General features: G+C 40.5%; 1 protein-coding gene across 1 annotated transcript; it reads left to right on the forward strand.

The window, feature by feature from the left end:
- Positions 1 to 17,136: 17,136 nt before the first annotated feature.
- LOC112198985 lies at positions 17,137 to 18,052 on the forward strand. Its single transcript, XM_024340060.1, has 2 exons — positions 17,137 to 17,264; positions 17,407 to 18,052. Exons 1-2 carry the CDS (start codon positions 17,137 to 17,139, stop codon positions 18,050 to 18,052), a joined length of 774 nt encoding a protein of 257 aa, XP_024195828.1.
- The last annotated feature ends 7,268 nt before the right edge of the window (positions 18,053 to 25,320 follow it).

Below are 25,320 nucleotides of genomic sequence, written 5' to 3' on the forward strand. Positions count from 1 at the left end.
TTCAAAGAAAGCTTCCACCTAAACTTAAGGATCCCAGACGCTTCACGATTTCATGCACCATAGGTGCACAGAGGTTTGATAATGCTTTACTAGATTTAGGAGCTTTGATTAATTTAATGCCATATTCTGTGTTTTCAACTCTTAAACTAGGTGTGCTAAAGGAGACAAAGGTGATCATTGAGCTAGCTGATCGCTCAATCGTCTATCCTAGGGGAGTAATTGAAGATGTACTAATACGTGTGGATGGATTAATTTTGCCTGCAGACTTCTTTGTTCTTGAGATGGAGGAAGCGCCTATGCCTACATCATTACCATTAATTTTGGGGCGCCCATTCATGGCCACAGCTCACACCAACATTGATGTGTTCAAAGGCACTTTGAGTATGGAGGTTTTTGGGGAGACAGTGACGTTCAAGGTGTTTGAACCCTTGAAGCCTCAAATTAATGAGCAAGATCTTTTAGGTGATGGTGGGAAAATAAGAGAAGATGTTCGATTTCTTAGAACTTGGACATCACCTAAAGTCAAGGCAAGGGATCTCAGCGATTCGGAGTTGTTAGCAATGGCAAGCAATGGTCATTCTCCACCAATTGTCGAGGAAGAGGTGGCTACAACCATGCAAAAGAGTCTAAATGAAACCATGGCTGCTCAACAAGCAATTCCATGCCATGAAGGTAAAGTCTATATTCTGTAATGAATTTGTTCCTTTAACTAATATAGAGAGTGTGAGTGTTGATGATAGGTGGCTTCGTGGGGATTTTAAGCCAAGCAACGGCTATCCTCCGACCAAATCTCCTTTCTCAAGTGGTTTCACTGAGCCTCCATTGAAGAGAACTTCAAGTGGTGATCCCCCATATCCACCTGATCCAAATAAAAAGTCATTCATGAAGAAAATGGTGAAATTTCTTCTGAAGTCTTCGAAAGGAGGCTTCTTTATCTTTGCCTAATTGTTGGTGGTAGCGTCAGGCTGAGGACATTAAAACAAGCGCTCGTTGGGAGGCAACCTAAACTTTTTGGTTTTTAATATTATTCTTCTTAGTTCATTTTAATGTGTTTTGTGAGTGTGCAGGTGTACCCATTAAGAAAGGGAAGGAAGACTACACTTTCCTTCTCAAAAACAGAGTGTCGGCCTTGCAGTCAGTCAACTTTGGCTGGCTTCCGTTTTTAGCTCCAATGGAACCAGAAGACGTGCCATATATACATAGAAAGATCTATGAGTCTAGTTTTTGTATGTTTTTACAGAACGGGATTCGGAGTTCTGCTGTGTTCCCAGTTCCACTTTGAGTACAGCAAGGTCAGTCCAGAAAAGCAGGAACTTGGGCAATTGGGTCATATAAAAGGCGAAGTAGGGAATACTTGCGGGGGTCCAATGAGGACAAATATTATATGAAATTAAATCTTGAGATGTCTACTTCAAAATTGATCTAGAGTATCATCTCCAATGGAGCACTATAACCCTTCCGAATTGAGGTTTGAATGGGTCAAGGTCCTTTTCTCAGCTTTTCTGTACAAAATTCTGTTTTTCTTCTAACTTTGCAAGGCTGCCATTTTCAATCTATTTGAAGTTAGGAGACATGCCATATATGCACAAACAGATTGTAACACCAATTTTCAGCTCCCAGTAGTAGCTCATCCATCAGGCTGTCCCTGCAGAAGTTATAGGGGTTGGAAGTTGGCCTCATGACGCAATATTGCGAAGTTGGAAGTGCAATTTTCCTTCCTTCTCTCCCTTTCACCCCATCATCACTTCTTTTGGAGTCCATATAGCACAGAGCTTACATTTTGGAAGTCAAGGCCTTGTGCCTTGAAGATGGTGCCTAACATTGGTCTTCTCCAAAGGTCATGAGCAGTGGGAGGTCTACAAGGGGGAGCTTTTCTATAACCTTTCTTATCTTCCTACTTGCCGTCTTTTGTATTTTCTTTCTCTATGCTTTCCTTGTGCATTGTGCGTTATATTGCCATACATTAAGGACAATGTCTAATTTAAGTGTGGGGGAGGGAAATACAAAATTGAGTCATTCTTCGTCAAAAAGAAAGAAAAAAACGTCTAGTTTTAGGTTTTATTTTTCTTTGAGTCTTAGGAGTCTTCCAACTCTATGATGAGCATGAAATTTTCACGGATTTATATTTTGGTCACAAAAGGATTGCAGGCATGTGTTAGATTCTTGATTTCAAATAATTGTTAATAGATTTTGATGATTATTGTGCTTGATTTTTATACATTGATGGTTGGATTAATGTGATACTTGAGAATTGATGGATGCATGCTATGATAGGTTAAACTTGATTTAAAACCTTGTGAGCTTTTGAGCCTGTATATGTGCTATTTCTTTTCTGAGTGCTTAGTATAGAATCATCTTATTTTCTTGACGATGATTTTGCATGATCTCATCTTTTATTCATCTTGGTTGAGACTCGGATTCGACTTGCATATCTCATAAGGACAAATACTAGAACTTGCCCCAAAGCCTCTTGAAGCGTATGGTTGAATTGCATGATGGATGGGAAGGGATAAAGGCACTAGGATTAACATCATAGCCAAATTAACCTGTGTCTCTTTTATGCACACAAGATGTGCAATCCCCTAGTTAACCCCCTTGAGCCTACATTAAGCCTTTTGTTTCATCACCACAAATTCCTTAACCCTAAGCTTAGTATAGATGTATCATTACCCTATCCTAAGGAATTAGTAGAGCAAATATTTTTAGAGATATATTTATGTTTGAGGTACTTTTGTAAGCAAGTGTGGGGGTAAGACTTGTCCATAAAAAAATAAAAAAAATATAAAATATATATATATATATATGCCGAAAAGAAAACGAAAAAAAAAAATGAAAGAAAAAAGTATACGGCAAAAGCAAAAAAAAAAGTGTGAATGGATTTTAGTCTCCCTTTTGTGAATAAGGAGTTTATTTTGAATTGAAGGCCTGTTCAAGAAGATGTGGTATTTGTCCTATTTCACAAGTGTTAAAAGAAGGTTTAGAATGAAGCAAAGGACAAAAAAGATGACATCTGGCCTTGAAAAAATTATTTGCTTCATGTTCGAAGATTGATTGCCTTGATGAGTTTCAAGACTTTGTTATCTCTTATGTTCTTCTAGTGTTCCACTAGGTTCTTTAGAATCTTTGAATTTCCTATCCTTTCTTTCTTCTAACCTTAACCCTTGGCCCCATTATAACCCTGAATAAAGACCTTTTTGATCTTTGAAGTTGTGCATTCGATTTGTGGAGACTTGTGTGGAGGGGTGAGCATATGGTGTCACTGGCCTTTCGTCCGAGTTTTGGCATTCCAATCATGGGATCATATGTAAAAAAATTTTAGAAAAAGCCTTTCTTTCTTGTTATCATATGTGAGCTATTTGTTTGTCTTATTATATCCTTCCTCTCACATATAACTTGAGTGAAATATATGCTTATACATCAAGTCAGAAAATCATGAGTGGAAAGAATTTGAGAGCATCTTTGTGAGAAATTGAGTTGATGCTGGTTTGACCCATGAATAAGTTGGTTCTCTTTTGTTGCATTAGTTTGATTGTCCTTGTATTATAACTTTAGCACTCTGGTTATCAAAATAAATTAGCTTTTTTAAGTGAGGTTGTGAATTCTGACATGTGATTGCGTGAATTTTGTTGACCATACTTGTGGGCATTATAAGTTCTCTAAGATGTTTGGAAGATATTAGGTCCGTGCATGTCTTTTGTTCTTGTTAGTTCTTTGTTTGCTAGGGACTAGCAAAACCTAAGTGTGGGGGTATTTGATAGGAGCATAATAATACGATAATAATGTTGTTAATTCCCATATTTACTTTGTTAGTTTATCTTATTTTCTGGTTAATTTAGTTGTTTTTATGTTTATTAGGTTTTCCAAAGCAAGGAAAGAAATAAGAGCAAAAGGAAGGAGATATGTGCAAATGAAGGAGATATGTGGACTCTTGATGAATCAAGGAAGCTTAAGGCAACATGAAGAAAAAGATATTCAGCAATTAATTCTCTTGGCTTCTTGATTTGAGTGCTTAAATGCAACTTACGCGCAATAAGGGCACGGTCATCAAAGAAGTGGGAAATATTTAGACCCGAAATTATCGTACCACTGGGATTGAAAAGCTAACTACAATCCTTGGTTATGCCGATTACTAAGTCACCAACAATTTAACAAACAAAACCTAAAAATAGCACCAAGCTATTTACATGCCCGGCTCGGAACAACCAAGCCTAAAATGGGTCAAGAGAACTACAAATAAATGCGGAAGCTCACAACCAAATGGTATGGACAGTGAAAGTGGTTTGTGAAATTTGATTTTTTTAATTGCGAAGAAAATAAAATTAACAATTGAAAATTAAAATTAAAATTAAAAATAAAGATAATAGAAACTAATCAAGAAATGGAAATTAGGTCACTCGAGTATCCTCCTAGCCAAATTTAATGCATAAATATGCTCCGACAATGGTCATTCAATTCATAATGGCATCAAGAACCGTACCCAAGGCTTTTCAAGGCTCATGGGTCAATAGATTCCTTAAAGGGTATTCCTACTCCGGATCAAGGGTCGTAGAAACTCAATTGGGACAATCTAGAGCCTTGTTAGGGCCTCTAGTTGCACCAAAAGGTGAAGAGTCCTAGAATCAAGGTTCCCAAGCTATCCAATACGGCAATCGAAATTGGTATTGTAGCTAACCATGTTCTAAACAAGTGTCCTAGCCATAAATTAGAGAAGTGATTAGGTCCCCTAATTTGTTCTAGACATGATCATCTATACATTCAAGAGTTAATCAAGCTCCTAAGCATGCATCTAAGCCAAATATTATAGAATAGAACATATGCCAAACACGAAATTGAAAACCATTAAATCAAAACATATTTATTACATTAAATCCATGCTAGGGCTCAAACCCTAGCTTCCTAAATAGACTACTCACAACCCATCCACAAATCAACAACAATATTCATCAATTAATTAAAGAGGTAAAGGTGAAGAAGAGTGAAAAGTAACAAGAACAAGTCACAATTTGCTATGGAGCAATTATGACAAGCCTTGATTTATGGCTTCCCACTATACCCAATCTCAAGTCTTGATGTAGATGAGATCCCTTGAAGCTCCTTGAAATCCCTTTGAGAAACTGATGAGGATTTGATGGAATTTTGGTGAGGTGAATCTTAGTGAGGAGAAAAATAAATCTTGGTGTGGAGGAAAATGGATCTTGGTGAGGTGAGAAATAGATCTTGGTGAGGTGGTGGTGAAAATATGAGGAGGAGGAAAATGGTGGTGTGGTGGAGTGTTGTCTGTTGGAGAAGAAGAGAGAAGAAGGGATGGGATGGGTCTGGTGGTGTGTGCGGCAGAATTAGGTTCAGAGGAATAGATGGGTATATATGCTGCGTGTGTTTGAAGAGATCCTCATAATTAAGGTGGTGGCTGCCATTTTGAAGAGAGTAGAAGCTGAGAGGATAACGTCACGTGGGAAGATAGAGGAAAAGTGGGTTGTTGCCACATGCTAGCATATAAGTGGTTCAAGTTAATTATACAAAGCTTTGATTAATGCTGCACCGCCTGCACCTGAATATGACTGTGGCTGAACATGATTAATTAATCATGATTTTATTAATTAATCAAATCAAATGAATAACTAATTAATCAAATCATTGATTAATTAATCATGACTCTCTCATTTCATTTTTTTCTTCTTTTTCATTCCTTTTCTCTTCTCCATATACTTCTACTCATATTTTAAGGCATTTGGATTCCGCTCCCTTAATCAGCATTGACCACGGTTGACCCACATTGACAATTTCTTCCTTTTATCGGAAACTTCATTTTGCTCAATTTTCGCGTCATTTTCTTTCGATTTCCGCAACTCCGCTTATTTCCTACAAGTAAATAAAAATGGATTAATTACATTATAATTGACTTGAGGACTAACTAATTTATCGTGTTTTAGATACAATTACATGCATAGAAATGCGTGTAATCACACCCCCACACTTGAACTTTGCTTGTCCTCAAGCAAATTAAATGAAATATAATCTGAAAATCTAATAACTTATAAACATAAAGGAAGTGTAGTATTAGTCTTTCCAACCATAACCCTCGGAGAACTAATTATGTAAATGATCATGAGGTCGACAAAGCATAACATAGGAATTATGAATTTGTAAGGCAATTAAGATGCACATGTAAGAAATGCTCAAGTATATGCATGTGTTGACCTTGTATCAAATCAATCCACCACAATCAAATAGGCATATAGAAGACCCAATATAACCCACTAAACTCACATAGGTTCACTAAATATTACCGCTCAAGTGTTTAGGGGCTATATCTGTTTCACTCAAAGCAATTTCACAACATGCGGCGCCATATGCTTGCTCTTCGATCTCATCTCCGCTGGGTAGCCCACAACATTCAAGATTAAGAGGTCTTTTATTTGGTTGTAATGGGGCTAAGGGCAAGTGGCTAATAGAAATGAAGGATAAGGAAATACAAAGTCCATGGAAATCGGTGAAGCAACTCTCTCTTGTAGAATATATGACTTTTGCTTTCGAATGCTAAGTCACTCACTCTAAAACCCAATATACAACCCACGCTAAACTATATACAATACTTTACTTTCTTTCTATTTTTGGATTTTCTTCTATTTGACTTTCTCTTTTTTTTTCTTTTTCACTTTTTTTTTTTCTTTTTTTCTTTTCAAACAACTCTTTTTTTTTTTTTTGAAACTTTCTTTTCTAAACAATATCACTCACCCCCACACTTATTGTTTTTGTAACCACACACTTTTGACTTTTTCTTTCTTTTGAAGCACTCAAACATAAAGTCATTCTCTCGAATTGCTTCATCAACTACCATGGAAGGGTAGGATAAAAGTGTATAGGCTAGGTAAGAATTTGTGGTGGAAATGAATAAAAAGGCTAAATATATAAATAGGCTCAAAGTGGCAATCTAGTGGTAAATATTTTTAGGCACATGCTTCTTTGGCCATGGTGGTATATAGTCCTAATGCCTCCATCCTTTCTATCATGTCGCAAGCTAAAAGTAGCCTCGAGAGGTCTCAAGCAAGTTCTAGATATGCAATGTCATGAAATTGTACACACATGAAAGAATAAGTGAATGAACAATGCATACACTATGGATATTAGGCTCAGAAGCTCACAAATAAGGCATGCAAGTTAATCGAATAATCTATATGCTTCTCTAACTATGATGAACGAATCTAACCATAGGCTATGTGCACACATATAGTCAAGCATAGATCACATATGCACTTAATCACAAAACAAATTCAAAGTCCTAGATCATGCTCAATCTATCCACAATCATAACAAATTAAGTCCATGGCTCGTCATTGGGGTTGGAAAAGGCATTAACCACTAAAATATAATTACATAAAGCTAATCTAATTTTTTTTTTTTTTATAGGCGCCCGAGCCCTCACCCCCACACTTAAAACCAACATTGTCCTCAATGTTGTAAAGTGAGCTCGAAAGCTAAATCCGTGTCGAATTTAGGCATGAGAGTGAAGTCCGGGCGAAGGCACAAAAAGTAACTATGAAAATGAAAATCTAAATGCGGAGAAAAGATACGAAAACCCCCTTTGTCGACCCTCCATTGCTCACGATCCTTGGAGAAGACTAACATGAGACACCAACCTCAAGGCACAAGGCCTTGACTTCCTTTATGTATGCTCCATACTAGCTCAAGGTGCTTGTGAAAAGATCAACTCCATTGAAAAATATGTAGTGTCCAAGATCAATGCGTCATAAATAGCCACCAAAGAATAAGGACAAGATCCTTCATTAAGCACATGGCCTTGATCATCTCCAACACACCTCACAACAGCCATAATGGCCTCCATTGAAGTCTTGAAGAGTTGAAGTACAAGAAGTCCAACCACCCCGAGTGAACACAAACTAGTGAGTGCAGAAAACTACCAGCAATGACCTTTCTGTCTTTTAATACCCATATCTCAAAATCAGAAAGTGATAAGTAAGTGAGACTACTTGAATTAGAAAGTAGACTCAGAGAGCTTTCTATCCATATAAAGTGAGCCACCTATCTCCAATTCAAATGAAAATTAAAGCTGGTCAAACTTGCCAATCTGTCATGAAGTTTTCTGCTGACCCTCAGGCACCAAAACTGTAATATCTGAAGCTCCAGAGGTGAAAAGAGGGTGAGACCAACTGGATACGAAAGTAGACTCATGAATATATCTGAAGGTAAAATTTCACTGAAGTATCATATCTGAGTCAAACATCGTTGGCCTCCAAACTCACTAATCTGTTCTGCAGTTTCTGCTGTGCCCTGTTTCTGGCCCCTGTCACTTGGAACACAATATCTGAAGTTAGGAAGGTTCAAATCAAAAACTGTTTCTTCTGTATATAGAGGACATGTGAACATACATCACTGAAAAATTTTAGCTCCAAATAGCTTGATATGTAGAGGGTGTAGTTTCTCAAAGTCACTCTACAGTAGCTGTCTCTGTTCTGACCTCCATGTATTGACCATTAAATAACTTGAGTTCCAGTGACTGAAAGTGGTTCAAATTTTGGTACAAGATAGTACACACCCAGGGTTATATCTCCAAAAAATTTCAGCTGAAATTCACATGTTTATTGGAAGTTATAGTCAACCAAATTTAACTGAACTTTCTGGACAGAAACTACTCACCACTACATTCTTGCTTTCTTCACACTTCCAACTCCAAAGATCTCCCATCCTCCCAAAAAGATGGCGAAAAAGCCTTATTGATGCAAAATGAACAAGTAAATTTCAAAACCACATAGGGTTGCCTCCCTAGAAGCGCTTGTTTTTAAAGACCCCAAGCCGGTCTTCTTCACTTTTCTTCCTCAAGGTGGCTCAAAGGATGTCTTCTTACCACCCACAACAATTGTGCTAGCCTCACCATCATTTCCAAAACATCTAGCAATTGAAGAAGCGAGCTTGTAGCTTGGAGGTGGAGGCCAATCATACCTCTTTGGAATTTCCTTCTTCTTCACAACTCCGCAAGTCTCCCTTAATTTCTTGATGGAATCCTCTTGTGCTTCACTCAATGGTGAACTTTTCTTCTTGTGTTGCTCATAAGTCTCAAGAGTAGGGGTTGTTTGCTTTTCAAGCTCAATAGTAGCCTCCAAAGTAGAAGTAGGAACTACATCATCCTTCAATGGTGGCTCATGGTCATAGCCCCAAATAGGTGAGAAATGATCTTGTGCACGGATTGTAGGCTTAGAAGGATTCAAAGGTCCAAAGATCCGCTCACTCTTGGCTTCATTACCCTTCACCAAATCAATAGAGAATACCTCCTTCATAATGTCCGGCGGATAGAATGGATTGCACACTTTAATCTTCACTTTGTCACCTAACACCTTGAGTCTAATGGTACCCTTCAACACATTAATCTTCACACCCGCCGTTGCCATAAGTGGTCGGCCTAGAATGATAGGTAACTCATTATCAAGGTAGGGGTCTTCACCCATATCCAACACTACAAAGTCGGCCGGTAGAATAAACTTATTTACTCTCACTAGCACATCCTCTACAACTCCCACCGGACGCCTTGTGCTACGATCCGCTAATTGCAATCTAATCAATGTGGGCTTCAACTCACCAATTTGTAGCTTCCGGTATATAGCTAAGGGCATCAAATTGACACTCGCCCCGAAGTCCATGAGAGCTCCTTCAAACACTTTCTCTCCTATGGTACACCCTATGGTAAAGCTCCCCGGATCTTGCATCTTTGGTGGTAGTCTTCGTTGGATAATTGCACTTACTTCCTCCTTCAACTCAAATGTCTCATCGGCTTTAAATTTCTTTTTATTCATGCACAAGTTCTTGAGAAATTGAGCATACACCGGCACCTGATGAATGAGGTCCATCAATGGGATATTGACATCCACTTTCTTAAATATTTCTTGTATCTCCCTCATCAAGCCACTCTTCTTCTTACCCCTCTTTGAGTTATCTCTTCTTGCGGCATTAGGATAAGGAAGTGGTGGCTCCGGTGCATTCAAATCAAGAGGTGGATCAAATGTGAGACTTCCGATAGTGCCCCTAAGGGTAGTCACGGTCCCACTAGGGTTCTTAGCCCTCAAGGCCTCGCCTAGTGATGAGTAGACCGGACCACTCCTATCCCTAGAGCTACCATGCATATGTAAATCTTCCTCCTTATTCCTCCCCTCTTTTTCTCTAGAAGTAGATGGCTCAAACTCATGAGTGGTGGGTCTAATGTCATCAAGAACCTTCCTAGAGGTGTCATTGGCCTTAGATGGGTCCCTAGCCTTCATGGCCTCACCGTCTAATTTAGGGTCTGAGACATCCTCATCCCTAGAAGTCTTCTTTCTCAATAAAACTCTTTCCTTGCCACTATCAATCAACCCATATTTGCTTGCATTGTTCTCAAATGACAAGAAACCATAACCTTTACCAAGAATAGATTCTCCGGAGGGTACATTTTCTTCCCCTCCGGCTACCTTATCCACCCCCTTATTTCTTCCTTTGGCATTCAAAGTCACATCACCCACTCCATATTTACTGGAAGGTACATTTTCTTCCCTTCCGGTCCCATCCTCCTTGTAATATAAAGAATCATGATGCAAATGAAAATTATCATCAACAACATGGCCAAGAGGTACATTTTCTTCCCTCTTGGCCCCATATGAATGCAAACTGACATCATCATCAAACAAAGGATTTGTATGGAGACTAGAAGATGTAGGCATGTAAACATGATTATCATATACCTTTCCCGAACGTAGGGTGGTGATGGCATTGCATTCATGGAGTTTTCCTCTTGGGTTTGGCTCCGGTTGTGAAGGTAAGGCTCCTTTTGGTCTCTCACTCATGTTGGTGGCCATTTGGCCCACTTGTACCTCTAATCTAGCCATGCCTTGTTGTAGAGTTTGATACCCTTGAACTAGTGAAGAGATGCTTTGCTTGGTATCTGCATTAGTAGAAGTTTGAACCTTGAGAAACTCTCCCATCAAGTCTTCAAAATTAGGCTTCTTTGGTTCACTTGGAGCTTGAATAGGAATGCCTTGAAGAATAGGAGGGGAATTGTAGTTCTCACCTTGGTGGGAGCCTTGAAATGAGTTAGGATTTCCTTGAAACTTGCTACCACTATAGCCAATACCTTGTGTAAAGCCGGGAGGGGTGTTTTGACCATGAAATCCTTGACTTGAGGTAGATTCGCCTTGAGAATTAGACCCATATGCTTGCTGTCCATGTTGACCATATTGTGAAAAATGAGTGCTTCCTTGGTGTGCATTGCCATAATTAGCAACATTTGATGAGTCTTGACCTTGGCCACCTCTAAAGCTTTGCTTTCCACCTTGAAACGCACTAGATGAACCTCCTTGGTCTCTCCAAGAAAAATTGGGATGCCTCCGACCGGGGTTATAAGTATTAGAGTAAGGATCATTTCTTTGGTTCCTTGGCACAAAATTACCCACTTGGTTCACTTGTTCTTCAATAAAGTCCGGAAACTTGGATGATAAGTGACACTCTTGAGTGGAATGTGCTAGACTCTCACAAAGCAAACATGATGTAGAAGTTGACATCTTGACTTGAGCTTGAGGAGGATTCCGGTTCACTTGGTTTAGAAATTGGTCAATCTTGCTTTCTAGCCTCTTGAACTCATGGATAGAAGGCCCGGATGATGTTCCTTGAACCTCATAGATTCCACCACGGCTTGATGTGTTGTCCTTGCTTGGTGCTTGTTGTCTCCTTGCATCATGATCATCCCAATGAAGGGAATTAAGTGAAAGCTCTTCATATCTGTCCCAAGCAGCATCGGGAAGCTTGCTTGCAATAGTTCCACCGCTAAAAGTGTCAACTCTTTGTCTTTGGTCCGCCATCAATCCTCTATAGAACTTTTCCACAAGAAACCACTTCTCTAACCCATGGTGAGGACATGACATCTCAAGATCCTTAAAGCGCTCCCAACACTCATGGAAACTCTCTTGAGGGTGTTGTCTAAATGCAATTAGCTCATCTCGAACATTGGAAGTTCTTGAAGGAGGATAGTACTTTCCTAAGAAAGTTTCTTGCATCTCAACCCATGTACGTATTGATCTAGGAGGCAACTTGCTCAACCACTTTCTTGCATGGTTCTTGAGTGTGAAAGGGAATAATCTAAGCTTCAAACCATTAGAAGTGAGACCATTAGGTTGAACAGTAGTACACACTTGCTCAAACTCCGCAATGTGGTCATAAGGATTTTCCAAAGCCATGCCATTAAATGTGGGTAGAATGCTCAATGTAGTTGGCTTGATCTCAAAGTGATGGTCACATGGAGGGAGTACAATGCAAGAAGGGTGATCAACAATAGTGGGGCTAGTATACTCCCTCATAGTCTTGCCTTGGGGAGGATTTTGTGCGTCTCCCATGTTGACTTCTCCTTGTGAATGTCTTAGAGGTACACTCTCTTGATCAAGAACTCGAGGTGGAGCACTCTCGGTCACTAATGGCCTTCGAATCCTCCTTCTTGGTCTCCCTCTAGTGTCCTCACTCAATACCCTTCCGCTTCTAAGAGTGATCGGTTGATATGAAGAGGATGCTTCGTTCATACACCTTGGAACAAAAATGAGACCACGTAATGAGTACTCAAGAATTCACAAAAATAGGCAATGAGACTCCAATTTCACTTTTTATAATGAATGAGAGGGGATAAGAAGAGAAAGTAAGACAACAATTAAACAAGAAAATAAAATAACAAACGCAAAGAAATGATGAAAACCAACAACTCAAGAAATTAACGACTAAGTAGGAAACCTAATAAAAGGCTAGAAAACAAGTCAAGGGAAGTGACGATCGCTATCGATGCTCATGTCTTACATGTACTACAAAGTAATACAAGGCCCGTCACTTCGATAGAAATAATCACAATGTCTCAACAAACAAACACACAAGTAGGAAATAATCTAAATAAGAAAAGTAAAATAAAGAAACAGTTTTTTTTTTTTTTTTAAAATCTAAACAAACAAAGAAACATTAACTAAAATTAAGAAAATAATGCAAGTGACAACGGCGCCATTTGATTTGAGTGCTTAAATGCAACTTACGCGCAATAAGGGCACGGTCATTAAAGAAGTGGGAAATATTTAGACCCGAAATTATCGTACCACTGGGATTGAAAAGCTAACTACAATCCTTGGTTATGCCGATTACTAAGTCACCAACAATTTAACAAACAAAACCTAAAAATAGCACCAAGCTATTTACATGCCCGGCTCGGAACAACCAAGCCTAAAATGGGTCAAGAGAACTACAAATAAATGCGGAAGCTCACAACCAAATGGTATGGACAGTGAAAGTGGTTTGTGAAATTTGATTTTTTTAATTGCGAAGAAAATAAAATTAACAATTGAAAATTAAAATTAAAATTAAAAATAAAGATAATAGAAACTAATCAAGAAATGGAAATTAGGTCACTCGAGTATCCTCCTAGCCAAATTTAATGCATAAATATGCTCCGACAATGGTCATTCAATTCATAATGGCATCAAGAACCGTACCCAAGGCTTTTCAAGGCTCATGGGTCAATAGATTCCTTAAAGGGTATTCCTACTCCGGATCAAGGGTCGTAGAAACTCAATTGGGACAATCTAGAGCCTTGTTAGGGCCTCTAGTTGCACCAAAAGGTGAAGAGTCCTAGAATCAAGGTTCCCAAGCTATCCAATACGGCAATCGAAATTGGTATTGTAGCTAACCATGTTCTAAACAAGTGTCCTAGCCATAAATTAGAGAAGTGATTAGGTCCCCTAATTTGTTCTAGACATGATCATCTATACATTCAAGAGTTAATCAAGCTCCTAAGCATGCATCTAAGCCAAATATTATAGAATAGAACATATGCCAAACACGAAATTGAAAACCATTAAATCAAAACATATTTATTACATTAAATCCATGCTAGGGCTCAAACCCTAGCTTCCTAAATAGATTACTCACAACCCATCCACAAATCAACAACAATATTCATCAATTAATTAAAGAGGTAAAGGTGAAGAAGAGTGAAAAGTAACAAGAACAAGTCACAATTTGCTATGGAGCAATTATGACAAGCCTTGATTTATGGCTTCCCACTATACCCAATCTCAAGTCTTGATGTAGATGAGATCCCTTGAAGCTCCTTGAAATCCCTTTGAGAAACTGATGAGGATTTGATGGAATTTTGGTGAGGTGAATCTTAGTGAGGAGGAAAATAAATCTTGGTGTGGAGGAAAATGGATCTTGGTGAGATGGAGAATGAATCTTGGTGAGGTGAGAAATAGATCTTGGTGAGGTGGTGGTGAAAATATGAGGAGGAGGAAAATGGTGGTGTGGTGGAGTGTTGTCTGTTGGAGAAGAAGAGAGAAGAAGGGATGGGATGGGTCTGGTGGTGTGTGCGGCAGAATTAGGTTCAGAGGAATAGATGGGTATATATGCTGCGTGTGTTTGAAGAGATCCTCATAATTAAGGTGGTGGCTGCCATTTTGAAGAGAGTAGAAGCTGAGAGGATAACGTCACGTGGGAAGATAGAGGAAAAGTGGGTTGTTGCCACATGCTAGCATATAAGTGGTTCAAGTTAATTATACAAAGCTTTGATTAATGCTGCACCGCCTGCACCTGAATATGACTGTGGCTGAACATGATTAATTAATCATGATTTTATTAATTAATCAAATCAAATGAATAACTAATTAATCAAATCATTGATTAATTAATCATGACTCTCTCATTTCATTTTTTCTTCTTTTTCATTCCTTTTCTCTTCTCCATATACTTCTACTCATATTTTAAGGCATTTGGATTCCGCTCCCTTAATCGGCATTGACCACGGTTGACCCACATTGACAATTTCTTCCTTTTATTGGAAACTTCATTTTGCTCAATTTTCGCGTCATTTTCTTTCGATTTCCGCAACTCCGCTTATTTCCTACAAGTAAATAAAAATGGATTAATTACATTATAATTGACTTGAGGACTAACTAATTTATCGTGTTTTAGATACAATTACATGCATAGAAATGCGTGTAATCACTTCTTCTATTGCATAGAATGATGTTAATTAATCCTAAATCAATCAGAACATAACTAAGGGGATTATCGTTGAAGCCAAGGAGTGAGTGTCCCAAACAAAAAGAAGGAAAGAGTTACAAACGGAATAAAATCTCTCCTTGGACGTTGAAGAACCAGATCATCTCACATACGAAGAAGCATAGACGCACCAGAGCTGGAGGAGAACCAAGACTGCAGAATCACACCAGAAACGATCGATCGTTGGAATTTCCGAGATCGATCGCCGATCGTATTTTCTAATTTTCTGATTTTTTTTTTGTCTTCTTTATCCATGAACTCCTTTTTGTTTTTGATTCCCATTATGTGTAACTAAATTTCCAGTAGTTAGGGAGCAGTTGAAGCCCTAGACATGATCCATAACATGCTTTGACATTCAATTTGTTTTCCAATTAATAAAGTTGAGGTTTTGTTTACCGATTTCTCATTGATGAATTCTATGTTTGTATGCTTTGGAGGCCTACTTAGTATGCATACTAGGGTTCTAATACTTTGATTGTTTGATGCCTGGATCATAGTTGGATTCCTCAAATTGTCTAGAGAAGTAATTGGTAGTTTTCACTAGCAAGTAAACAAAACCCTAGGTTTAGCAAGGCTCTAAGTCAATTGCGATGCCTAGTGATTGCTCAAACTTAATGATCTCTGCATGTTAAATCTAATAAACGTACCTTCAGGTTGCATTGCTTGGGAATAGTCTAGGTGTAGAGCACTTTTTTCCTAGCATACAAAGTAAGAAAGAGTAATAGGCTGTGTTCAAGCGTATCGAGCCAATCTGAGCGTCTTCAACTAAGTTAATTGGTAGTAAATTGGACAAAGTGTGTTGTGTGTGATTGTTGGGGGTGGATACTTCCTTCCTAGCTAGTTTCATTATCTTGATATCAACCAACTTCAAATCTGCTTCAATTTCATTTTTCTTTCTGTTCTCTGTTTTTCTGTATTTTATTTCCATAGAAAATCAACTCCGAAATTCACCAAATTTTGTGTTCTGGACGTCTTGTAAATCTAGTACGTCTCTGTAAATTTTTATATTTTTCTAGGTTGTTTTGGTTAGATTCGTAGTTTGTCTTTTGACTGCTGTTCAGTAGGAACTGCAGTCACGTTTTGTGACTTTTGTTGAAGCTTTTAGTTTAACTTAATCCTCTGCAGGAGACCCTTATTTCCCTATATTTCAATTGACATATTTGTAGGAGAATAAGGAAAATCAATAGCTTTAAATTTAGCTATCAGCCCCGGACGGCTATTAAGGGCCAGGCAGCAACAGATTTCATTTCTGAACTTATCCCCCCTCATGATCCATCTACGGGAACACCTAAACCACCAACCCCAATCCCACAACTACCAAGCACTTGGCGATTATACGTTGACGGCGCATCCAACAGGAAGACAAGTGGCGCCGATATTTTGCTAATCAGCCCAAAGGATCAGGTCTACGAGTATGCCCTCAAGTTTGCTTTCAAGGCATCCAACAATGTCGCAAAGTACGAGGCACTCATAGCGGGTCTACAGATCACTTAGGAACTAGGCATCCAGCACCTTCATATCTTCAGCGATTCCCAGTTGGTCGTGAATCAGGTCAGCGGTAACTTCGAGGTAAAAGAGCCTCATATGTCCTCTTACAAGGCCCTTGCACGGGCACTAATTCAGAGATTCACCTCCTACATCATTACCCAAATACCCAGAGCAAAAAATGACAAAGCAGATGCCCTTGCTAAGCTAGCGGAAACTTCTCCAAGTCCCGTGTACGGGGTTACCAAAGTCGAAATACTGGAAAAGCCAAGCACTTCTAAAACGGTGTCAGAAATATTTACGGTAGACCACACTACCTCCTGGATGGATCCAATCTTGAAGTACATGGTTGACGATTTGGCCCCGGACGACAAGGTCGAGGCTAGGAGACTCAAATTGAGGTCTACTCGCTACACAATCATGGATAGAAAATTATACATAAGAGGTCACTGCTCCCCAAACCTCAAGTGCGTGACACCCGAGGACGGCCACAAGATAATGAAGGATATACACGCTGATGTATGCGACAACCATGCAGGGGCCTAGTCTCTTGCACATAAGACCCTGAGGGCCGGATACTTCTGGCCAACAATGTCGGCCCCAGCTCAAACAATATCAAGCTCTTGTCACAAGTGTCAAATGTACGCGAATATTCCAAGGGCACCGCCTATTACTCTCTCCACCTTGGCCCTTTTGCCAATGGGGCCTGCACTTGATAGGTAAGCTTCCTACAGCTGTGGGGCAATTTAAATACGCCATTGTAGCCGTTGACTACCAAACAAAGTGGGTAGAAACAGAACCTCTCGTTGCTATCACTAAGGAGAAAGTGAAGAACTTTCTGTGGAAAAATATTTACTGCAGGTTTGGAGTCCCGAACACCATTGTCATGGACAAAGGGACTCAGTTTGACAACAATGAACTTAGGGCTTACACCGAGAATTTAGGAACTATAATCCTCTACGCATCCCCAGCTCACCCCCAGACCAACGGTCAAGTTGAGGCTATCAACAAGATAATCAAGAAGATACTGAAAAAGAAGCTCAATGAGGCCAAGGGTCTTTGGGCTTCTAAACTCCCTGAGGTATTGTGGGCTAATAGGACCACGACGATAGAGGCTACCCGAGAGACCCCTTTCTATATGGCTTTTGGGTTTGAGGCGGTCCTTCCCATTGAAACGCAAATCCCAAGTCCCAGGATCGAATACTTCGACGAGGGTACCAACGCGGAGGGCCTACAGCTCGATGCTGATTTACTCGAAGAACGAAGGGATGTGGCGCACATGCATAATCTCGCAAACAAAAGAAGAATAGCTTGCTATAAATATGCCAAGGTTCAGTCTCAGACGCTAAAGTTGGGGGATTGGGTCATGAAGCAGGTTTACCCAAAACCTCGAGGACTAGATCCTTTGTGGATGGGTCCTTATGAGATCGTGGAAGAAGCAGGCCCCGCAACTTTCTACATCCGGGACATGGACGGAGTGATATCACGGCACCCATGGAACACATAGCGCCTTCGTTACTATTACAAGTAGCTCCCGGAGCATCTTGTCCTAGATTTTTTGCTTTTGACCATCCAGTTATGGCAAGCTACTCAACGGGTACTCATTTTGTACTAACCACCATATGGTACTTGAATGGAAAAATGAATTATTCAGACCATTTCTTACATTTTTACCTGTCACCGGGCATTCCCGGACACAGCTATTGTTATTTACTCTATTCTAGTAATAAGTAATGTAAGCACAAACGCTTAAAATGAGGCATAGAATCCTAGAAATTGTAATTCCTTTCAAATTCTCATTCAAGTTACAAAAAACTACCATTCACAAAAAGCGTAGACTACCAGGCAAAGGAATTAAGGATTAACCTTGGGCACTGGCTCTTCAAGCCATTGTTCAAAGCAAGGACAATTTCTACTATGTATGTGTGTGTGTGTATCATAGGTACTCTGGTCCCTAAACACTACTGATCTGGAGCGGTACTCTAGGATCCACCGGCACCTCCTTTGGATGCAACCTCCTGCTGTTTCCTCTTTTTCTCAAGAGCGCCTTTCTTGAACTTAGCTTCATCCATGTACCCGACTGCAACCCACTCACGGTACTTCAGGATGATTGCTTTGCCTTGAGCGCTCAGCAGCATCTCCACAAGCTCACTCAAAGCCTTGAACTCCTAGATGGCTTCGCGTCGCTCTTCGGGAACCCAACCCTCCAAGAACTCTGCCTTGGCTCTCTAGCTATTAGCCTTCTCCTCAGCATCTTGAAGTGGTTCCAGCTCTTTCTTCAGCTCCTCGACCATTCCTTCCAACTTTGAAACTCTCTTCTGCAACTCCCCCAGCTTCTCAATCTTAGTGGCCAAGGAGGACACTTGCTTCTTCAATGAGTCCCGCTCCTTCTCCAATTTCACCTTCTCCTCATGGAGGTACTTGACCTGCCCGAAGAGACTGCTCACCTTCTCCTTCAGCTTAGTATCCTTCTCGCTCGCATCAATGGCGTACACGTTAAACAGTTCCTGTAATAACATAACGGTACCATTAACACTAGAAAGAAAATGAAGGCACAAAATACAACCGTCAAATACATACCCGCATCATTGACTCCCTCGCCAGCTTCCTGTTCTCTTATGGAGTATTATCCTGGGCCCAGATTCAGTCTAGGTCTATGTCCTTCAGGTCCCCGAGCATTGCTCTCACGAACCTCTCGTCTGCCACACCGTACTCAGAGAGTAGCTGCTTGATCTGTTTTTTGAGGATGATAGGCACCGCTGAAGACAGCAACCCCAGGGATTGTGTGGACTCTAGAGGGGCCTGGTGACCCTTTTTGGTTTTCTTCACCTCTGCCCTTAAGTCCTGCCCGGTATAGGTAACCTCAACATTGCCACCACTACGATGACGGTGCCGATGAATCCTTTTCCTTTTCTCCCCTGGGATTAGCACTCCCACACTATCAAGGGACCAGCTCGACAAGGAGGCCTGGGACCCCTGGGACACCCCAACTCCTTTGGACTTCTCCAAGCCCACAATCTCTACTACAGTCTCGGGCCCGACGAGACCTTCTCGCTTCTCTATTTGGGCATTGGGATCCAGTTCACCATACCCCTCGTCAGGTATCTCCAGCAGAATGTCCTCAATAGAAGTCCTAATCGTCTTGCCCCCCAGGTCCATGTCGATCTTCAAAGCCTCCTCTCCTTGGTTCAGCAACCTGTCCATCAGCTTCAGATCATCCATCTTATCTTCTTCCTTGCCTTTTCTGGGTTTCCTCTTCGGCACTTTAACTACAATACAAACAAGATCCCGTTCGGTTATATGGTAAAAAAAAAATATAAAAAAATTACAAACTCTTGGATGATTCCTCACCGGGTACTCTCCCTAAACCTAACCTATCAAGTATGGAGTACCGGATGAATCTGTAGGAACCCCTCCCCTCACCATCAGCCCAAACGGAGTACACCCTAGCAATGCGCTTCCTCTCCACCTCCAATAGCACATACGTTTGGTCCTCGATGGTTTGAAAGGTTCCCGTAGCCTGCCATTTCCTATTCTTTATCTGCCACCTACCCCCAGCAAGAAACATCTTGTTCTTCCACTTCTTGCTTTGCAACGTGGGTAGATCGGTAACGAGCGGCTCATAGTCCCGCTCGTTAAAGGTCATGGTTCCTCCTTATTTCTTAGAGTATGCGACCCGGTACACTGCTCTGAATTCATTTATAGTTAGCCAACCCTGTTTGCATAGGTCCCACATTACCAACATACTCAGGAGTTATCGCCACGCATTAGGGGTTAGTTGACCTCGGGACAGGTTAAGCATCCTTAGCAGGTACTGAACTGGCTTCGGTAATGGTAGGGATAACCCCTGGTGCAGCTAGTTCTCGTAAAGTGCTACCTACCCCTGAGAAGGGTTACAAGCCAACTCTCAGGGACCAAGAAGTCTGAGCTCCACCTAGTCAGGTATTCCCCACTTCAGCCTCACGGAGGTTATCTCTTTCATTGTCATGCTCCTGCCCGGTTCATCACAGGTCGTCCCATCCACCAGCATGTACCTACGTATTGGCGCCTTCGGGAATCGTTACAGTCACCTCTCCGGTACCCGGAAGCCCTCCCAAAACCTCCTCACTTCCTTCACTACCCTTGCTTCCCTCACTCCCTGAACTCACTGATACTACTCCAGCTGACGAAGCAGTCTCCTTTCCCCGGTGCCCCCGTGGGTACCACATCTAGCCAGATAGGTATCCATGGCCTGCTCCACCTGCCTCTCAGAGGCTTGATACGACGACTCTCCTCCAAGTGTGGCTCTTGTTTCTGATTCCATCCTATTAGCCTACGGGTACCCTAGTCTTCAAGTCTACCTGGAATCAGAAGAAGGGGGAATCAGTCCAGACCCAGATCTAGGGCCCCGTGGTAGTGTGGATCACTCCCCACTACCATCAACCCAGAAACCAAAAGAAAAAACCCAAATATTCATCAAACCCAGAAAATCTAGACATATTCCTACATCTATCTATCACTGAAAAACGCAAATTCAGTTACTAATGAGCATATTTAGTACCACAAACAAGAGTTCACAGGTAAACAAAAACCACATTCTTTACACAAAACGAAATCCTAGAAACCCAGATAGTTTCAAACCACAAACCCAAAAAAAATAAAAGAAGGAAAATGAGATTTATCTACAAGCCAAGAAACGATTTCTTACCTTGCACTACTACAGTCACTAGTCTGGTTTAGCCTTCCGCGAAATCAAGTCAGCTGCTTGTCCCTCTTCTCCACAGTGGTATCAGAAACCAGCGCAAAATTTCGGCAGAGTTTTTCTACAGTATTCGAAGAATAAAAACGAGGAACAGAGGTTTTCCCTCTTAAATTTAACTCCTTTGCAATCACAACCGTTGATAACGAAGCGTCGCCAACTGTCGGATCACGCCACGTGTCCCACTAACTCCTTGAGCAAGCCAACCGCCAGAACTAGAGGCGGCGAGCATTTATTACACCCTCCGGATCATACATGCCACGTGCCCAGCATGCACCAAGTCCTCACCAACCCCAACGGGTACCAGAGGCTCGAGCCCTCACCAACCCCAACTGGTACTCAAGGCTCAAGCCCTTACTCCAATCCCAACGGGTACTAGAGGCTCAAGCCCTCACCAACCCCAACGGGTACTAAAGGCTCAAGCCCTTACTCCAACCCCAACGGGTACCAGAGGCTCAAGCCCTCACCAACCCCAACGGGTACTAAAGGCTCAAGCCCTTACTCCAACCCCAACGGGTACCAGAGGCTCAAGCCTTCACCAACCCCAACGGGTACCAAAGGCTCAAGCCCTCACCAACCCCAATGGGTACTAAAGGCTTAAGTCCTTACTCCATCCCCAGCGGGGACTAGAGGCTCCGTCTAACCCTAATAGGTCACACCGGGTGCCTGTAGATTAGCTATCTGTAGAGCAACCCGCTCAAAACATCTCTTGCACACGAACTTGGGGGACTCCCTACCGGCACATCAGTGCTAAACCTTGTGCCTATATTTATCAAGTCCCCACTCAAAACATCTATTGAACGAGAACTTGGGGGACTTGTAGATATTGGTTGATGTCACCACATTTTGGCACAATTAGCTGGTACCCATAGGAACACCTAAGGCACCATACCATGGGCCGGGTTCATGACCCACCATGCTGGTGCTCGTCAGAGGCAACGTTTCCAACACCAAGGGCCCCGGGCCTGATCACCTCACCCCATCTGATTGTACATCAGAAAGTTGACAGAACTGCAGAAGAACAACTTGCGTCCCACCTCGAGAAGATGGGAAACCCCTTTCCCACGCTCGAGTATTAAATTATCAGCACAACCACCTTTTGAGGGTAATAACTCCTTTATCTACTATTACTCAATTCATTTATATATTAGTATCTTACTCAGACATTGGAGAGGCGTAAACCGTCCAGTACGGTTTACCCCTCTAACATTGTGTCCCTGATACAGGGACCAGGAGTTGAATCGTACCTCGGGTGGTATAGCATTCTGTGTGAGGTACCCGGAGAAAGCCACCAGAAACAAGTGTAGGAGTCTTTAATTTGCTTTTGTTTTTTTTTTTTTACTTTTTTTTTTTAGTAGATCTGCTATATGCAGTCTGATTTGGTCATTGAAATGTAATATGAGGGATTTTCGAATTCCTCTAACTTGACCGTGAGAAGTCGTTATATTAATGGAACTTGATTCCGTTCTCCTCCAAAAAAAAATAATAATAATAATAATTGTTGAATCTAACTGTCAAATTTTTTTTTCAAATATGCTCCTTATTTTTTCTTATGAACAACTTTATTATTATATGCCAATGCGAAGATCTTCGAGTTGGACATGTTACCTACCATGGGAGGTATAGTTCCAGTTAGGCTGCTCCTATGAACAAATAATGCCTTTTGAGATACCAACAGGGGAGGTATAGTTCCAGTTAGGCTGCTAATATGAGCAAACAATGCCCTTTCAGATATCAACAGTCTCTCTTACATGATTCAACTTTTTGACAAGGACTGGCCAATTAGTAGAGTTGACATGCATAATTTATCTTTGAAGTATAAATTGGTATCTTAATCAAAGGCAAATGCAATTATAGAATTATCCTAGCTTATTAAGAATAGTAAGGCACAAATAATGTAGTACTTCAAATCAGACGACAGTTTTAAAGATAATGGTAAGACCAGTAAACTACTTGACCAGATGAACCTCAACTTATTTTACTATACTAATTTTCAGTTTTCCATAGCATTCAATATATGCATGACCCTTCTTTTATTATTATTATTATTATTATTATTATTTATTTATTTATTTTTAGCTCAACATGACCCTTTTATTAGTCAATGGTATTTTTGAGACTTTTTGGGGAATACTTTTTCCGGTCTTACTTTGCCTGAATGAGTTGGTGAGTAGCGATGTAACTAACAAGTTTTTCAAGGACAATCCATAAAGGTTGATGTTCTCTTTTTTGTTTGCAAGTGCTCCTGCTTAAAGGCAAAGGAAACCTCTTTCCCAGTTTAACGAGGAGACAATATTGCCTCACAAACACTAAATCTCGCGGAACCTGAACCATGGGTCACTTCTGATCTGGAAATTCTATTTTGATTAAGATTTGATCGAACAAAAGTAGGTTTGGGCTGCTCCAAATATTCATTTTGGACTCAAACATATGTCCCAAGTAGATTAACCAAAAGACATGCCTAAATCGCTCGCCCAATTACACGATAGGAAACCCTGGGTTGGTAGGAGATAGATGGGAAAGGGAAAGTCTTCCAATGGTCACCTTAAGTATGTCTCTTTTGGTTCAATACAAACCCTCAATTCAAATGATCATATTTATTAACAAATCACTATTATTGTAGGAGATTGATGACTATTATTCACACCTTGATTCAATTTTTTAAAAACGTAAGATCTAATATAAAATACACATGATTTGAGTATAAAAAGTCTAGAGACAATAATAAAAGTTTCTGGGTTTCAACTACCATAGGTGGTCGAGTTGGTAAGAGTATCCAACACACCCGGGTTCGAATCCCACCGAGGCTGATTGGAGTTTAAATCTCAATCTATTTTTGGTGGTAATGACAAATGAGGAGTTTTGACATGACCTGCCCTCATGAATTATTCTCTGGACCTAAAAAGTCTTTGAGGATGCAGTGTGATCTCGATAAAAAATAAATATAAATAAAAAATAAAAAAAATTTCTGGATTTTGATTATAATTTGTATTTTTTTTTTTTCATTTTTATTTCTCCGCGCCTTTTGTATTTTACTATATGTCGCGGGCATGGAAATTTCTTTGACCAGATCGTGGGAATTTTTCTTTGATCTGGGCTATACAATTGAATCCATAAGGTTGGTACTCCATTATATTGTGCCTTGTGGCAGTAATTTTTTTTTTTTTTTTGGTGTTTTGTTTTGGTATTTCGTTATATTCTGGGCAGTCTTTTTTTTGTTTTTTTGTTTTTTTTTTGGTATTTGGTATTGGTAATTCATTATATTTCATTGAGGTTGGTATCCTAACAGCTTGTGTGTCGATTCCTGCATCGTAGCCCAATGCAGCAGCAATCCTCGTTCGAGCAGCAATTTGTGTATCATTCTCAACTACAGTAATCTTTCGCCATCTCAACAGCAGCTTTGTGAATTAATCTAGCGGTGTTGATCCCAGCAACAACATTCTAGTAGCAGCGTGTCAGCGACAGTTTTGTTCCTAGCAGTGGCAGCGACGGTTTGGTGGCGATATAGGCAGCCGGATCCTCCATGTTGGTCGGCATTGCCTTCAGCCAATATTGGGCCTGGTGGGTTTGGCCTGCTTCTCTTTGGGTCGGGGTGAGGGTCTTGGGTCTCATCTTGGCCTCAACTGAGGTGGATCAAAGAAATTTCCCAAGGGTGGGTGTTTTTGCACTCTCTCCTTTGACCTCGATGTGCTTGGTTTTTGAGATTGCAAATACGAAAAACTTTTGTATAATCATGTAATCGAAGAATTTTTCATTCGTACCACAATTGCATTGGGCATTGGCGGTGGATGATTCATTTATTTGTTTAGATGATTAGAGCCTTTTTGGCCTTTATATGCTCACTTCGAATGAGTGAGCAACATTATACTAAGAACTGTATTGATTCCCTTACCTACTTGGTCACTGATTTTGAGGAAAAGTATATAAATTTATTGTATGTGTCGTTCTAGCTTTGAGATTAACAAAATCTTTCTTTCTTGTAAAAAAAAAAAAGTGTCCTATTCTAATTCCAACTTAATTTCTCATCCTCCCTCATC

The sequence above is a fragment of the Rosa chinensis genome, chromosome 4, assembly GCF_002994745.2.
Source record: "Rosa chinensis cultivar Old Blush chromosome 4, RchiOBHm-V2, whole genome shotgun sequence".
NCBI classification, from domain to species: domain Eukaryota; kingdom Viridiplantae; phylum Streptophyta; class Magnoliopsida; order Rosales; family Rosaceae; genus Rosa; species Rosa chinensis.